The 16,867-nt window shown below is 54.8% G+C and overlaps 2 protein-coding genes across 3 annotated transcripts in view; one reads left to right on the top strand and one right to left on the bottom strand.

The window, feature by feature from the left end:
* Positions 1-47: 47 nt before the first annotated feature.
* The window catches only part of ACSF2 (acyl-CoA synthetase family member 2), a 32,999-nt gene continuing 16,179 nt past the window's right edge, over positions 48-16,867 (bottom strand). The window contains exons 2-16 of one of the 2 annotated variants that reach the window (XM_043471368.1): positions 12,907-13,102; positions 12,401-12,529; positions 12,103-12,156; positions 11,680-11,798; positions 11,396-11,561; positions 10,758-10,853; positions 10,468-10,625; positions 10,097-10,188; positions 9,715-9,791; positions 3,171-3,278; positions 1,805-1,956; positions 848-989; positions 657-767; positions 455-523; positions 48-194 (exon numbers count right to left, since the gene is read on the bottom strand). In XM_043471368.1, the coding sequence (XP_043327303.1) occupies positions 144-194; positions 455-523; positions 657-767; positions 848-989; positions 1,805-1,956; positions 3,171-3,278; positions 9,715-9,791; positions 10,097-10,188; positions 10,468-10,625; positions 10,758-10,853; positions 11,396-11,561; positions 11,680-11,798; positions 12,103-12,156; positions 12,401-12,529; positions 12,907-13,102 (1,720 nt within the window). In that variant the 3' untranslated portion in view covers positions 48-143. Of the gene's footprint in view, positions 195-454; positions 524-656; positions 768-847; positions 990-1,804; positions 1,957-3,170; positions 3,279-9,714; positions 9,792-10,096; positions 10,189-10,467; positions 10,854-11,395; positions 11,562-11,679; positions 11,799-12,102; positions 12,157-12,400; positions 12,530-12,906; positions 13,103-16,867 lie in introns of both variants that reach the window. The other variant, XM_043471360.1, reaches the window with a different exon arrangement.
* CHAD (chondroadherin) lies at positions 5,215-9,515 on the top strand. Its single transcript, XM_043471427.1, has 4 exons — positions 5,215-6,202; positions 8,221-8,384; positions 8,651-8,796; positions 9,011-9,515. The coding sequence occupies exons 1-3, from the start codon at positions 5,423-5,425 to the stop codon at positions 8,790-8,792; spliced, it is 1,086 nt and encodes a 361-aa protein (XP_043327362.1). The 5' UTR covers positions 5,215-5,422; the 3' UTR covers positions 8,793-8,796; positions 9,011-9,515.

Raw genomic sequence — 16,867 nt, 5'->3', positions numbered from 1 at the left:
TCTCCATCCTGTAGCAGCTGCAGACAGCACAGCAGCAAGAGACCAGCCAGAGTAAACAGAGAAGCTCTTTATGCCAGATCACAAAGCAGACATGGGGCATGGGGGAGAAGGGCAGGGAGGAAGGATCTTCTCCCTTCCTCTATTCACAGGTTTAGATGTTGCTCCATCTGCTCCCGAAGTTTGAATTTCTGGATCTAGAGGAACGTGAAAGAAGTGAGAATTAGGCAGGCTAGCTAGGGTGTCCAAGCCCTGCTGGTTTGCCTGGGACTGAGGAGTTTCTCAGGCTAAAGCCAGGAAAGTTCAGGGCAAACCAGCATGAGCTGACAAACGTGTGACCCAAGTGCCAGCCTCTCAGCAGACTCTGGCTCATCACTCAGGGAGGCTCAGGCAGGGCCACCCGACCTTCTGCACCTGGGCTCCAACTTCCCTGCCCCTCCCTGGTCTCTTTACGTACCTTTCCTGAGACGGTGAGGGGGTAATTGGTGACAAAAACGATGTACCGGGGAATCTTGAAGTGGGAGATCTGCAGGCCAGAGGGGGATTAAAGCATGAGGCCGGGCAGGGTCACAGTGGGCAGTGGGCTGACAGGTTGGCAGGTAGAGGGTATTAGAGAACTGAGCAATGTGGTGATGCTTGGGGTGAATTGAGGCTCCCACCTTCCCCTTGCAGAAAGCCTTGATCTCCTCTGCCGTGGTCTTCTCCCCTTCCTTGAGCCGAATGCAGGCACAGATTTCCTCCCCCATTCGGTCATCCTTCACTCCCACCACCTTCCAGAGTCAGAGACAGATATCAGACATCCCCATCTGTGTCCCCTGCTCTTGGGCTCTGCCTGAGCTGGGTGCCTCACCTGCACTTCCTGAACCTGTGGGTGTGTGTGAAAGAAGTCCTCGAGCTCGGCGGGGTAGATATTCTCGCCGCCACGGATGATCATATCCTTAGAGCGGCCCACAATCTTGCAGAAGCCCTGCTCATCCATCGTGGCAATGTCTCTGTAAGGAAAGCCCAGGAGCTAACCCTGACCTCTGCCTCATCTGGCTGGCTTCACTCACTCACTCCCAAACACTTAGGAAACACCTACTGTATGTCTTACACTACTCTAGACTCTGGGGCATATGGCACGAACAAGACATTACCTGGATCATCCAGGAGGAACTATCTCATGTAGGAGGCAGACCAAACCGAGTAAACTCATACCTATAGCATATTTTCTCTCTCTCTCTAAACATATCTATACATACACCTTTTGGGGCTGGCTTCTTACCATTCAGGTTTCAGCTCAAACATTTCCACTTGAGAGAAGCCTCCTCTGATTACCAAAAAGAAAAGAATCTCCCTTCTCCACCACAGCCACTCTCTCTCCTGTGACCCTATCTCATTAGCTGTGTTTATGAATGTCAGAAATGATCTTGACTGTATCTGTCTTCCTCCACCAGACATGCGGGAAGTGACGGCAGGATCCTGCCCATTGTGCCTTCCCCTGGACCACCAGTGTTTACAACAGTGCTAGCACATGGCGGGTGCATAATTAGAGTTTGTTGAATTAAATGAGACTGAATCTAGGCTCAGATTTTGCAGGCACTACCCCAGGAGTTCTCATCTGTACTGCATTTGGTCCTTCCAGGAGCCCTATTTGGAGAATATGATCATCCTCATTTTATACATTTTGGAAGCTAAGTCTCTGAGATGTGAAGGGGCCATCTTGACAACTGGTTCTCCCAGTTCTAGTTCAGTGTTCCCAACTCAGTCTCAGGACCCCCAGCGTCCCCTTGGCGGCCAACCGCTCCACCCTGCCCTGCCTTCTCACCCCGTCCGGTACCACTTGTCTTGTCCAATTGCTTCCTCGGTCTTCCGGGGCTCACCCCAGTAGCCCAGCATGACGCAGTACCCTCGGATGCACAGCTCTCCAGGTGTGTTCAGCTCTGCCAGTGTCCCCGTCGCCGTGTTCACAATCTGGGCCTGGGACCAGGCAGCTTCAGGCTGGGGCCTCCCACCCTCTCATTTCAGGATGAGGGGGCCTCAGGAATGGGGAGAGCTTTGCCTTCCTTCCCCCTATAATGAAGCCCCCTGGCTCTGCCCATCCCCAAGGAATGGAGACGCAGGCTGAGTAGATCTGTCACCAGTTGGATACCTGAGCTGGGCATGAAAGAACAGTTGATGCCCAAGTCAGGAGGTGCTGAGGAAACAGAGTGGGTGGGAGCTGCTCAGAGAAGGCGGCCAGAAGGGGGGCCAGGCCAGCTAAAGAATTATAAACTGTGCAGAAGGAAGGGAGTCTCCTCTTACTTCCCACTAAGCAGTAAATAAAGAAGCCAAAGAGGGTGGCAGAGCAGGGCTACGTGAACAGGAGAGGTGGCAGACAGGCAGAATCTGAAAGCCTGATCGAGAAATGAGCCACTGCCAATGGGCAAGAAAAGCTTAGCCCTTGCACCTCGTGTCTGCACCTGTGAAATGGAAAGAACTGCACCTGCCCTGTCTACCTTACAGGTGGGGCCTCTCAGTGAGTGACACATGGAAACACATGGGAGACACCTGGGAACACGTCAGACACATGGGAGGGACTGATGTCACTGCACACTCACTCTAGGGAGGAGAGAGGTAGGCCCCAGGGGAAGCACATTGGCAGTAATCCCAGAGGGGCAAGGTACAAGGCGGGAGGGAAAACCAGGTACTGGCTGGCATAAAGCACCAGCATTGGAGGCTGGGAATTTGAGAGTGAAAAGTACTCTGGGTCAGTCTTCAAGATGCAAGGGACTCCGAGAGGGAGAAGCTGTTTGGGAAACTGTTTATGCCAAGCACAAAGAGAAACTCTGCTGAAATGAGGTGGGGGGGAGGGGAGGGCTGTGGGAGAGAAAGAGCTATGTAGGAAAAATCTCTGTGCTCTGGCTCCTCTATGAGGCTGTTCTGGCTGCCCCAAAACAGACAGTGGGCTTGGCAAAAACACACCTCAGACAGGAAGGGAAGCTGCAGAGAAGTTCAGCTGGCAGCTGGCCACTGTTCCAGCTCTTCCCAGTTCAGGCCTTAGCCCACAGAGAAAGCCCCAGGCCAGGCCCAGGAAGACCTCGTGGCTGGGGGCGCTCAGTGTCTGGAGTGAGCTGTTTGGATCTCTAATTGAAAGCAATAAACGTCCCAGGGGGTGCACCCAAGTGAGTGGGGGGGGGGTGTCTGGGGCCCACCTCTGTGTGAGGCATGACTCTGCCCACACTTTCTGCCTTCTGCTCCACAGTGTCCTCGGTGAAGTTCATGAAGGTCACGGGGCTGTTCTCTGTGGTTCCATAAGCCACCTAGAGGGGCCAGAAAGGGTGTTTGGAACAGAGCCTGGGGAGCAGAAGGATGGGGATGTTACCCTGAGGGAAGGACCTGGGGTGGGGAGTGGGTTGTGGGGGATGGGAGCAGTTGAACGGTGGGAAAAGAGTCATGTTTGGCAGAAGTCAGGGGTCAGGAGGCAGAGGCACTGGATAGATAGTCAGACTAGCTCAACTAGCAGGGGGCCCAGGTTTGAAATAAAATTAAGAGCAGGGAAGCCATTCTCTTCCAGCCAGGCTCTCAGTCTTCCTGCTTCCTTGGAGCAACCACATGGTTTAGCCTGTGGCTCCCAGTTACCAACATCTCAGCTTCCCCACCCCATCCCCAGGCTGTCTTAACACCCCCTTCCCAATTTCAGGCCACAGCATCCTCTGCCCCTTCTTTCCAAGCTGAAGAATCCATAAATTTGATGAGAAAGCCAGCCTGCCTTGGCCCAGCCGGGAGCTACACGGATAGCAGCCACCTACCCCTACCCTGCCCCATCCACTCGAAACCCAGGATAAATGCCTGGTCTTGGGGTAGGGTGCCCCCCCTTCAAGTTCTGGAGAGTTTCCTGTAAATTTGTTTTGCTCAAAATAAAAATACAGCCAAAGCAAGGGTTTAAAAAGCCAGTGGCACACACCCCAGCCCCGCTTCTAGTGGTTGGAACATCCTGAGCAACAGAAAACCAGCAGTCAGCCTTGGAGGAATACCACAAGACAGTGTTCTGGCCCAAGTATGACCCCCATCCAGAGGCAACGGCTGAAAGGGGCTTAGGAGACGGGAGGCCTCCGCACCTGAGCTCTGGATGAAGGGAGAGGGGCTGGCTAGGTTCCTTCCAGCCAGCAAAGACACCAGACCTTTGTTCATCCTTCAGCCCTACCCTACCCTCAATTTCCTCTGTGTTAGTGGGCACGAATCAGGCATAGCTGGGGTCTGGCAAGACCTGGGGTCTGGTTCCTCCTCTCACTCCCCAACACAGACAAGAACTCCTACCAGTCAGTCCAGAGCTTGCTTTGGGGCCAGACCTGTGACTCTGCCTACCCACCCTCCCGTTTCCACAGGAACCCAGACACCGTGGCTGACAAGTAGACACACACAGACCCAGTTGGCTGGGGTAGGGCTGCCCACAGGACCCGGGGTCGTGAAGCCTGAGCTGTGGGGACCCAGCCCTCTCTCCCACCCTTACCGTCCTGGGGGCCACTGCCCAGGTGTGGCTTCAGCCAAGTACACCTTGGCGCCACTCTGGCCACCACCCTGAGAGAACCACCCCCCACCAAGGGTCCTGACCACTGCGGGGTGGGGTGGGTATGAGGAGATGTGGACATTCTGCGGAGATTAAGGAGGGGGGAAGACAGCGCGACTGTGCCTGTGGTCTTTAGGTGTTTGCCGAGGGCCTGTGGGTCATCCCCTCGCCCCCAGTTCCCACTTTTCTGGCTGCCTTCAGTCGTGGCAAAGGACACAGCGGGTGCAGGGGGCAGAAAGCCAGCCTGAGGCTGGGAGAGAGAGGCCAGGGCCAGTCGAGGGCGGGGAAGAGCTCCACCTCTTGAGAGCAGCTGGAGCGGGGAGCCCGACGCCAGGGTGGCTCTCACGCTCCGCGGGCGCCGCACAAGAGCCCCATTAAAGCGCCGTCGGCCTGCGACCGCGGCGAGACTCGCGTCCGGCTGTCCGGCCCTGCTTCCTCCCGCACTGGGTCCAGGGCACCCGGCCGAGGGCGTCTGGGGGAAGGCGTAGAGGCTCAGACTCGAGCAAACAAATAAGTTCAGGGACTGCCCCTCTCCCGGACTCTGGAGTAAACTCCGGGTCCCGGACACACCCATACCCTCCCCCGCCCCCCAGGCGGAGAGGAGGTCGGGGTGGGGAGGGAGCGGGGTCCGAGGGCAGGGACACAGGGGCCCGAGCTAGGGGCCGAGGTTCGGGGCCAGTGCGGCCCCCTGCAGAGTCCCCAGGGTGGGAGGGCCCTTCCCCGTCGAGGGCAGGGGCGCAGCTCTGGGCGGGAGGGAGTTAACCCGGTGGCCTCCGGCTCCACGTAGAAGCTGGCTCTGGCTGCCAGCTGCGGTCAGGGCCACCATATAAATAGGGCGGGAGACGGAGCGCCGAGGACTTGCCGCTGCCCCCTGCCTCGGCCCCAGACGTCCCGGCCATGGCCCGCCCGATGCTCCTGCTCAGCCTCAGCCTGGGCCTCCTGGCCAGCCTGCTGCCTGCGCTGGCCGCCTGCCCCCAGAACTGCCACTGCCACAGCGACCTGCAGCACGTCATCTGCGACAAGGTGGGGCTGCAGAAGATCCCCAAGGTGTCAGAGAAGACCAAGCTGCTTAACCTCCAGCGCAACAACTTCCCTGTGCTGGCGGCCAACTCATTTCGGGCCATGCCCAACCTCGTGTCGCTGCACCTGCAGCACTGTCAGATCCGTGAGGTGGCCGCTGGCGCCTTCCGAGGCCTCAAGCAGCTCATCTACCTGTACCTGTCCCATAACGACATCCGCGTGCTGCGTGCTGGTGCCTTTGACGACCTGACCGAGCTCACCTACCTCTACCTGGACCACAATAAGGTGACGGAGCTGCCCCGGGGGCTGCTCTCCCCTCTGGTCAACCTTTTCATCCTGCAGCTCAACAACAACAAGATCCGAGAGCTGCGCTCAGGTGCCTTCCAGGGTGCCAAGGACCTGCGCTGGCTCTACCTGTCGGAAAACTCACTCAGTTCCCTGCAGCCCGGTGCTCTGGACGACGTGGAAAACCTCGCCAAGTTCTACCTGGACAGGAACCAGCTGTCCAGCTACCCCTCAGCTGCTCTGAGCAAGCTGAGGGTGGTGGAGGAGCTGAAGCTGTCCCACAATCCCCTGAAAAGCATTCCCGACAACGCCTTCCAGTCCTTCGGCAGATACCTGGAGACGCTCTGGCTGGACAACACCAACCTGGAGAAGGTGAGCTCCTGGTTGCGGGGCTGTGCTGGCTCCTTCTTCACTGCCAGGAGGCCCAGGGGTCCAGGGCCACAGCTGGGCACCATCCCCTCTCCCCTAAGATTGCCTCTTCCTATGGCTGTCTCCAAGGTGTGGAGCTCTGTCCTCATCTTATCGCTGCTGCTGCTAAGTTGCTTCAGTCGTGTCCGACTCTGTGCGACCCCATAGATGGCAGCCCACCAGGCTCCCCTGTCCTTGGGATTCTCCAGGCAAGAACACTGGAGTGGGTTGCCATTTCCTTCTCCAATGCATGCATGCATGCATGCATGCTAAGTTGCTTCAGTCTTCTTATCACATCCCCACCCCAAATCCTGCCCTGCTGTCCCTGTTCCTAGTCTCAGCCACTGCCCTCCTAGGAGTCCTACTTATAAACAGAGCTAGGCTGTCCTGGCCCCACCAATGGCCCCCAGGAGGCATATCCAGGGCCTTCAACGCCCCTGCTGTGCGTAGAAGCCACCTCATCCTGTTGGGCCTTCCACCCCTCCTCTGCTGTTTTTTTCCTGCCTCCAGTAAACCTACCACCCCATAAAGGGAGGTTTGTTTATTGAGAAGCCTTCCAGAGAAGCTGGGCAAATCAGGCCCACAAAGAGACCCTGTTCCTGGTGGGGAGTGTGCATGAGTGCTGAGGTGGAGTTGGGGGCTGGGGAGTGAGTAGGGAGCACAGAACTGAGGAAGACCTCCTCCATGCCTCCCAGAGGCCCCGGTGGATCCCCCACCCCACCCCCAGTCCACACACATACATTCCATGGCATTCTCAGGTCCATTTCAGCTGAGTGGGGACCATGGATCAGGGGCCTGCCCCAGGCTGCAGGCATGGCACCCATGGGCTCCATGAAGGGGAAAAGGCAAGAGCCACTCACTATTGTCAACCTTTGGCACAAGGACCCTAGGTGTCACCCCACAGGAAAGATTGGCCATGCCTCACTGTGCCCCAGACCACTCACTGCCCTTTGCACACCCTGGTCACCAGACCCATCTTCTGACTTTGTCCTCCCTCAGGACTTGGTCTCCTTTGATGGCCAGTGCCTGGCCAGGCGCGGCTGCCTTGGGTCAGGGTGGAATCCCTCCTTGGTACTAGAAAATTGCTCTGGCACAGGGGCTTCACCAGGAGGTTTGGGCAGGGAACAGGGTAAAGTGGGGAGACGGTCATCAGAGCAGTCTGATTACCAAGGAGGTTCACACCGTTCCCTGGGCCACAGGCGCAGAGATGAGGGCAGAATCATACCTGGATGGCAACCAGTCTTTGGGCGGACAGAGCCTGCCCGAGCCTGCCCTTCTTCAGCCCCAAACAGTCCCCAGCTGAAGTCAGCGTCCCCTGTGGCCCATTATTGCCAGCGTGGCCTTTCAGTGGGAAGTAGAGCGGGGAAGCAGGGGCTCATTTGGGGCAGGCGAGGCCAGGCAGGAACCGTGACGTCTGGGCCAAGATGTGGGCACCAATAGAATGTTTCCTCTGGAGCCAGCCAGCCTGGCCCAAGACTCCACCAAGGTGGCTCCACAAATAGTGCCTGGCAGGCAGTGAGGGAGCAGTGAGGACAAAGCTGGGGGACATACAGGACCCTGGGGCCTGTGGGGAGCCTGGGCCCAATGCCCATCCCACCAAACACTGACCAGCTTCACTCTGTGCCAGCTTGGGCTGCTGGGGCCAAACTCTGGCTGCCTCCCCAGTCCCAGTGTTTGCACAGGGGGCACGGTGCCAGGGGAAGAGGAGCTAGATGTGGCCCTGCAGCTACTGTTGACTCCCTAGTGCCAACCTGAGCAAGGGACTTAAGCTTGCCCCAAAATCTACATATTGCAAATAACACTACTTGGCTCAACGGACCATTGTATGGATTAGATCATCTGAGAAAACCTAGTCATGCTGTGACCCTGCTCAAGGTGCCACTGCTTGCATTCAGGGAAGACCCTGCCCCTTGGGAGCATAGAGCTGGGAGAGGCCAGACAGTAGGACTGGGGTGCTCACTCATGCCCACCCTGCTCCCTAGTTTTCCGACGGTGCCTTCCTGGGTGTGACCACGCTGAAACATGTCCATCTGGAGAACAACCGCCTGAACCAGCTGCCCTCCAACTTCCCCTTTGACAGCCTGGAGACCCTCACCCTCACCAACAACCCCTGGAAGTGTACCTGCCAGCTCCGGGGCCTTCGGAGGTGAGAGGACCCCAGTAGTACCCCTAGAAGCCATCCTCATGTGATGGAGTGGAGACATACTGACCCTGCACTAAGACATCCTAGGCATATGTCCTAGATTTGCTTCCTAAGAGGTGTGGGATGCTGGGCATTTCCCCATTTGTAAAATGAAGATGACCGTTCCAGACTACCCCAAAGCAAAGTCAACCTGACCCCATGGTTCACTGTCCTTACCTCCAGTACTCTTACATCTCTTCCCCAACCCCAGCAACTCTCTATCTTTCCAGGTGGCTGGAAGCTAAGACCTCTCGCCCTGACGCCACTTGTGCATCGCCCGCCAAGTTCAGGGGCCAGCACATTCGTGACACGGATGCCTTCCGCGGCTGCAAGTTCCCCACTAAGAGGTCCAAGAAAGCTGGCCGCCATTAAACAGGTGGGGTCCGGTGGGCATGGCCCCCATTCTCTCTCTGGAGATTCTGGAATTGAGGAGGGTGTCCCAAGATACTTCCATTTTTACAGGGAAAGGAGGGGAGGACTGGGGCTCCCTCCTTTAAGGGGGAAAATGATACTGCCTAGGACTCCCACCATTCTCTCCAAACATCATCTAGACTGTTGGCGTCCTGACACCAGTCCTTGCCTCACCACAGGTCCTGACCCAGCCAGTCCTGGTGACTGGCCTCTGCCTTCTGCCGGAGAAACTACTGATCCTCTCACCTCTGACTCCCATCTTCTCCCAACACCCTCTGCTGATATAGATCTGTCCATACCTAGACATGTCCTGGCAGGGCACCCGGGCACTCCAGCACAAACCCAGCTCCACTTAATGCTGAGAGCTCCAGCAAGCCTGGCCTCATGGCCACAGCTCCTCTCAGAGAAGCTGTTGCTAAGACCCCCAAGTCCTTTAGGACCAGAACAGGGTGACCATCAGGATGGCCACCCTTCCAGAATCCTCCTCTTGATTTCCCTTTCCCTGTCATTTGGAAACAAACATCAGATCCTTGCCCCACCCCTTGCTTCTAGGAAGGGTCTGAAGCCCCTACCCTCAACTCCGCCAGCCCCCGCCTGCCAGGACACTGGTGCTTTGCCACACATTCTCCCATGCTGCATTTCTTCCCCAGATATCTATAAATATAAATTTATGTATGTATAATATTTACTTCCCTGTCACCTATCTCCGTGACCTGAGAGCTGTTGATGAGGTCAGACTGCAGTTTCTCACATCTGCTTTCTAGAATGAGGGCCAGCCAAAGGGTCTTCCTTGGAGACCCAGGCTGGACTCCTCGCCACATCCAGCAATCTGTTCTTGCCCAGCCCTGGCCTGCCCCCTACCCCAGCCCCTGCCTCTACTTACCACTAGCTCCTTCATGTTCAGCTTGTTGATGATGGCTCTGATCAGCTCTGGGGGTGCAGGAGACCCAGCAATCACACCTGAATCGGAGAGAGGGCTGACACAGCTCCCACCTTCTTCAGGTCCAGTGGACTCCCATTCACCTATGGCCCTTTTTAGGAAATAACATTCCCTTTGCTTCCCAACCCTGGACTTGTTTCTAGACCTGGCAGCTGTCCTTAGGCTGATGTCTAGGCAACTGGCCTTAGGCTGGTGTCTAGGGACATTTGGGATTTCCCTCCCTCCCACCCATGTTTAGTGGCCTTTTTGTCCTTAAATGACAGATTGGGCACATATGTAGCTTGCTAGGCTAGTCCTGGCCTCACCACTCTTGGCCCCATCCCACCTCCACGCAAGGTTGAGATGTCGTAACTGGAGAAGTCTGGTTGGTTCAGAACGTCCACGAACATTGTGGGGGTCCCATACAGGAAGGAGCCTCTGTATAAGGGAGGTGCATCTCAAAATCAGGCTTGGAAGTAGAAGGGAACTTCCTCCTCTCACCCACCGGACTCTAACCCTACAGTAAGGGCCAAGGCTGCAACTGTGGGGAATAAACAGAAGCTCCTTGGAGGGAGGGACTGGTCTCCTGAGAATCTCCCACTACCCCATCTCCATTTCTCTTGATTGGAGGGAGACAGCTTGGAAAGGAATCAGGGCCCAGGAATGAGGAACAGGAGGATCTTATAGGCCCACAGATAGCTGCCCACTGATGCCCACCTTTCTCTGCTGACGGCCTCCAGCGTCTTCTTGCCCTCAAAGACTGGAGAGCACAGGATGAGGGTGACACCGTGCATCAAGCTCACCATTGTGCCCCCCACAGAACCCAGGCAGTGGTACAGGGGGCTGGGCAGGACTACCCGCGACTCCTCTGGCGTCTGGAGATGGAAGCAGGAGCTGGGTCTACTGCAGGGCCAGAAGCCCAGCTCCTCTAGCCAGCAGGGGGAATCCAGCAAGCCCCCACCCCTGCAGGGTGCCAGGAAGCCCTTGCTGGGCCAGCACCCCCTCACCTTCTGGTGCAGTCTCAGGCGCTGTCCTATCATGTTGGCGTTGTTGACAATGTTGTAATGGGAGAGTGTGGCCCCCTTGGGGCTGCCGGTTGTCCCCTGACAAGACAAGAAGCTGATAGCTTGGCCTCTTTCATCCCATCTCCTTCCCACCCTGGGCCACGGCATGGAAGAGCACTGGACTGGGAGTCAGGAGATTGAGATTGTTGCCCTAGATCCATTCATTCACTCAGTACACGTTTACAGAGATTTGCCTTGTGCCTGCACGGGGCCAGGTGTTAGGATTCAGAAATGTGGCAGAGGGGGTCTGTTCTCAGGCCACTTATAAGGTGGCTCAGAGGCTCACCAGCAGATGGCCTTTCTGGGCCTCAGTTTCCCCATCTGCCAAATGAGGGGCTCTGACCTGTGGTGGCTCAGTACATCTGCCCCTGTGCTGGGGACAAGAGGGCCAGGGGAGAGGGGCATGTGACAAGAACACTAGTTGCTGATGTTTTCCAGGGCAGAGGGGACAGCTAGGGCTGGCCCCAGGAGAAGAGTGCTCTCCTGATCTCTGCTGCCTCCTCGTTCTCGGGGGCAGGTCACAGGGCAGGCAGGGGTTAGCATGCCAGCCTGCGATCAGGACCTGGAGATCTCTGCCCTACCGAGGTGAACTGGATATTGATGGGGTCATGGCAGGACAGGAACTGCTGGGTGTGCCGAAGCCGGGCCAGATTCTGCTCTTGACTGCCAGCTGCCACCACCTCATCCAGGAGCAGCGTCCCTGGCAGATGGGCATCCACCGAGATGACCGTGGTCAGATCCGGGAGCCTGGCGGTGGGGGGCATGATGAGAGTCAGGGGCTGAGGGAGGGCCCACAGAGATGGGTAAGGAGAGAGGGGGCCAGGATACAGCATGATGTACCCCTCCCAACCCGGGACACCCCCACCTCTGACTCTTCAAGGCCCCTGGCTGGGCCTTTTCCAGCTCTGGACAGATCTGCTTCAGGATGTTGTAGTAATGCTGGGACTTGAATTGCTTGGGAAATACGATGGCTTTGCAGCCCACCTGTAGAAGCGGAGCCCCCCACCACGGTCAGCAGGAAGCCCCAGCCTAGGAATGTGGTCGAGTCCTGACAGTTGCTCTCTCCCCCATACACTGCCACCAAAATACACACAGCCACCACCCCCAACACACACACTAGCCTGTCTGACCAACCATCCCCTCCTCCCACCCACTGCCTAAAGAAGGACAGACTCAGGGTGTCACCCTGTGCATGCCCCCCACCCCTCTCAGCCTTCTGTGACAACTGGAAGCCCCCTGTGCTAGGTACTAGCTGGCTTCCCCCACAACACCCAAGGAACGGGCCCACCTTCTTGAGGGCATACTCCAGCTCCATAGCCTGGTACGCTGGATTCACAGATACCTGGTGGAGACAGTGAGGGTACATCACGTGTCCTGGGCAGATGCTGCCCCACTTGCAGCCCCTCCACCCTCAGAGGCAGCACCCTGTACCTTCAGGCTTCCTTGGCGGGCTTCAGGAGAAAGCACTAGCTGGTCTGAAACCAGCCAGGCACTGGTGTGATTCTGGGGCCAAGGGTCCAGGGAGCTCCCCTGAATGATGCCACCCCCTCCACATACCCAGCTGTGCCAGGCAATCCCCTCCTCACCAGAATGATGCCAGCCTGGGCTGTGGCCAGCTGCATGAGTACCCACGCATAGGAGTTGGGTCCCCACATGCCCAGCCGGTCACCCTTGCGGAGGCCGATACTCAAGAGCCCAGAAGCAGCTTTGTCCACCTGGAGTAAACAGAAGGGGAACAGAGGGGTGAGATGCAGGTGAGCAGAAAGGAGCCCATGACTCTGACTTTAACCTTTGGCCCAAGAGTTCACATCAGAACCACTTGGGAATGAGGGACAGGCAGATACGCAGGCCTCAGATCTGGAGGGGGACTTGGGAACATGCATAATTAACCAGTGTCCCAGGAACGACTGATGCAGGAGGCACCTGAGCCACCTCTGCCTCAGCCCTGCCCTCTTCTCCTGACATTCCTTGGAGGCTCTCAGGCAGCCCCAGTACCCTGCCCCATAGCCAGGCACCACCCTTGCAGCTCCACCAAGCTTGGCACCTGGGGGCCAGCACCTGCCCACTTTGAAGGTTCAAAGTCAGAACCCACCTCCTCCTTGAGTTGGGCAAAGGTCAACCTGATGTTTTCGTGGTGGACAACCAAGGCCTCCTGGTCTGGGATCCTCTGTGCTGTGACATCCAGGCACCGCCCCACGGTCTGGTTATTAAGGCGCAATCCGATGTGGCCCTGGACGTAGCTGAAGCCTCCAACGGGCAAGGGGACGTTGTGATCCAGCTCTTCAGAACTGTGGGAAGAGGGACTATGGGTTCAACTGCACCAAGCCAGGCCTCCCTGGAACCAAAGGCTGGCACAACGTGCTAGGAAGCAGGTTGCATACAACGTGTGCAGGAAACTCCAGAAACTGTCTGATCTGCCTCATCCCCAGGGACCCATTTAACTTAGGAGCTACTTCGCCCTTGGGAAATCAAAACCTGGAGGCTGACCTCTGTCCCTAATCAGAGAGAAGATTCTTCTCCCCAGGCTACTCCTCAGCTTCCACTCAGTGCAAAGGGTCTGGAGCCTTGGCATCCACACCCTGGAAAGGGACGCTAAGGTCAATCATGCTGAGAGGTAGCCTGGGAGGGCTGAGAATGGCCTCATTCTAGACACCGCTTCCTCCTGGTAAAAAGACCCCTGGGTATCTGTCAAAACCCAGAGAATAATCTAACACAAGGACTAAACCCTGATGTAAACTCGGACCACAGTCAACAATAATGTACCATGAGTGCATGTGTGCTAAGTTGCTTAGTCTAGTCTGCTTCTTTGTGACCCTGTGAACTGTAGCCCGCCAGTCTCCTCTGTCCATGAGATTCTCCAGGCAGCAATACTGGAGTCAGTTGTTGTGCCCTCCCTCCAGGGGATCTTCCTGGCCCAGGGACTGAACCTGTATCTCTTACACTGGTGGGCAGGTTCTTGACCACTAGCACCACCTGGGAAGCCAATAACATACCATACTAGTTCACTAATTGTACCATACTAATGCAGATGTTAATATCAGAGAAATAGTGCCAGGGATGGGGTCGGTGGTGGGCATAATGAATTCTATGTATGATCTACTCAGTTATTCTGTAACTAAAACTGTTATGAATTATTAAAACAATTAATTATTATTTTTTTAAAAAAAGGTCCTCAGAAGTCTAAGTATCATAGGCTTAGGCCTGCTTATGCCCATTTGCCAGACCTGGGTGACAGGTGCTGGGCTCCCATCCAGGCCCAGAGAAGTATATGACAGCTTTCAGACCCTGTTCTCATCCGAGAGGGCATGCTCCAGATCCAGGCTTTCCAGACCACCACCCCAGGGTGGTGTAGGCCCTGGGGACCCTTCCTGATGATTCAGTCCTACAGTTGCTGAGCTGAAAAGGCCAATTCTAACTGTCACTGATTGGCTGCTTCTGGCTTATAGGGGAGAATTTCTGGACAGAATAAAGTATGCAGGGCAGAGGGGAGCAAAACTGGGTTTCCCTATAAATGAGAGAGGAGACCTCATGTCACAGGAGGGTGCATCCTGGTGCAGGCTGATGGGTAGGTTGTCCTGACTTCGGTAAAGATGAGTCACACACTGGAGAGCGAGTGAGCACTGGGCTGGACTTGGGGGCCTGAGGTCTCATCCCACTGGCTGGGTGGGAGATTGTCACAAACACCTTCGGTGTCCCTTGACATGTGTCCTCAACACATTTCTAGTTTCACTGATTGGGCAGTTTCTTGTGGTTCTGTCCTCAGGGACTCCCTCAAGTTTCTCCTTCTGTGGCTGGGCAGTTCTGGGAGGCATCAAGCCTGGGGTGGGGTAGCGGGGGCGGTAAGATCCTGGTTGCCCACACATGCCCCAAACTGACTTCTTGTCTCCTCTCCACACTCCCTCACTCCTACTTCCCAGGATCACAAATAAACCACCTGCATCCGAGTATTTGTTCTCAAGAAAATCCAAGTTAAGATACCTGTGTCTTCTCCTCTCTGGGCCTCAGCCCCCCCACCTGTATAAAGTCCGAGGACTTGGATCAGTGGTTATCCTCAAAGGGATGCTACCTAGATCACCTCCCTGGGCAATCTTCTCAAAGACTGTAGTGAGCCACTAAGCCAGGTGTTTTCCTCAGGTGTGCTAGGGCAGAAAACAGCCAGAAGCCACAGGCCTCTGAAGCCCTGCCAGCCCCCACATTCTACCATTCAGGTTGACAGACCTAAAGAACTACTGAGGTAGTTCCTCATAGTCACCATGACACCCCTCAAAAGAGACTCTGTACCCAAATCCTTCCCTCACAGGCATAATGTGGAGGGCACCCATTTTTGCCCACTGGGAAACAGATGTGCTCCTCTCCTGGGCTTGCCAAAGTGACGGGTGTAAGAGCAAGCATGTAGAGAAAACCTGCATAGGAAGAAAGTCAACACAGGCGAAAGTAGAGAGATGGAAAGACAGAGACAAAGACAGAAACAGAGACAGGAAGACCCAGTGACAGACTTAATCTTGAGCTTGTCGAATACCTAGACACAGTCACATGTTGAGTCTACATACCTCTGGACTTTTCACTGTCACCAGTCAATAAAGTCCCTCTTTGAATTTAAGCTAGTTTGGTGAGGGGAGAGGGGAGCTGAATTCCATTTGCAACAACATGAATGAATCCAAAGGACATTATGCTTAAGGGAAATAAGCTGGAAGCAGAAAGTCTAATGTTGCATGATCTCACTTATATATGTAATCTAAAATATGAACAAACATTTAAGCCAGTCTGAGTTGGGTTTCTGTTGCTTATAACTGGTGAATCCTAACTAAATACATTTTTTGCATTCGTGGTTTACCACTGCCCTTGAAGCCTTGGTAAGCCACCTCCCAACAGCCGAGCATCTGAATTAAAAGGCAGAAAAACACAGATTTCAGCCAGTGTAATGGTCTTGTTGTCAACAAAGCATTAAAAGTGGGGAGTGGAAAAAAAAAGTGGGGAGTGGGGGGATCTGTTTCACAACACGGATCCTCTTATTCTCAAAATGTCCCAGAGTCCTGTTTGGGGTGGAATGTGATTTTCTACACACTCACCATGGTTTTCAGTGGCCTCTTGGAATGTCTAGCTGACAAATCAACAGGTTGATTTATGTGCCCCTTTCTGTTGGCTCAGACAGTAAAGAATCTGCCTGCAATGTGGGAGACCTGGGTTCTATCCCTGGGTTGGGAAGATCATATCATATCAACTCATATCAATGCATTGCTCATAAATTTAAGAACCACCCATCATTTCAAAAGCCCAAGTGCAAACACCATTGATTCCACTTCTCTCCTTCCTCAAACACACCCAAAACACCTTGAGCAAGAAGGGCGGCCACTTCTTTTTCTATTGTTAAACAAAATGGCAGATGCCCCATTTAAATCTGAAAAAGAAAATAGATTTGGTTTTAGGAAAAGTTGTCTGTGGAAAGTTTAAGGAGCTGGAGCAGGACGCCAGGAGTCCCAGGTGCTCCCAACTCAAACAACTAGAATAAGTCTTGAGCTACTTGGATTGGGTGTGATAAAATGCCAGGTGGGAGTAAGTCAGCTCAGGCGGGAGCTGGGAGGGAACTGAAGCCAAAGCAGAGCCCCACCTGAAGGTGTGCACAGAGAATGGGCATGTGAGGGTTCAGGCCTAGATCTGCTGCCATATCTTATTTCATAAGACAAGGTAGGAAATAAGGATTATTTTAAAAAATAATTGTTTTGACTTTTCATCTTTGGCAACTAATGGGTCCACTGTTTTGTCTTCAGTGCCTCACAGGGCCTGGAATGTAAGAAGTGCTCAAATGAATAACCAAATGCATGAATTATAAATAATGCACATAAGTCAATTAAAAAATAAGCAAAGGACTTGAATAGACATTTTTCCAAAGAAGATATATGAATGGCCAACAAGCACATGAAATGTAAATTGAAACCACAATTAAATAGCACTTTGTACCCACTAGGAAGGTATAAACAAAAAACCAGCATAACAAATTTGGGGAGCATGTGGAGAAACTGGAACACTTTTGCATTGCTGATGGGAATGTAAAA

This window comes from Cervus canadensis, chromosome 1, assembly GCF_019320065.1.
Source record: "Cervus canadensis isolate Bull #8, Minnesota chromosome 1, ASM1932006v1, whole genome shotgun sequence".
Classification (NCBI taxonomy): domain Eukaryota; kingdom Metazoa; phylum Chordata; class Mammalia; order Artiodactyla; family Cervidae; genus Cervus; species Cervus canadensis.
This window is presented reverse-complemented; position numbering and strand designations above follow the sequence as displayed.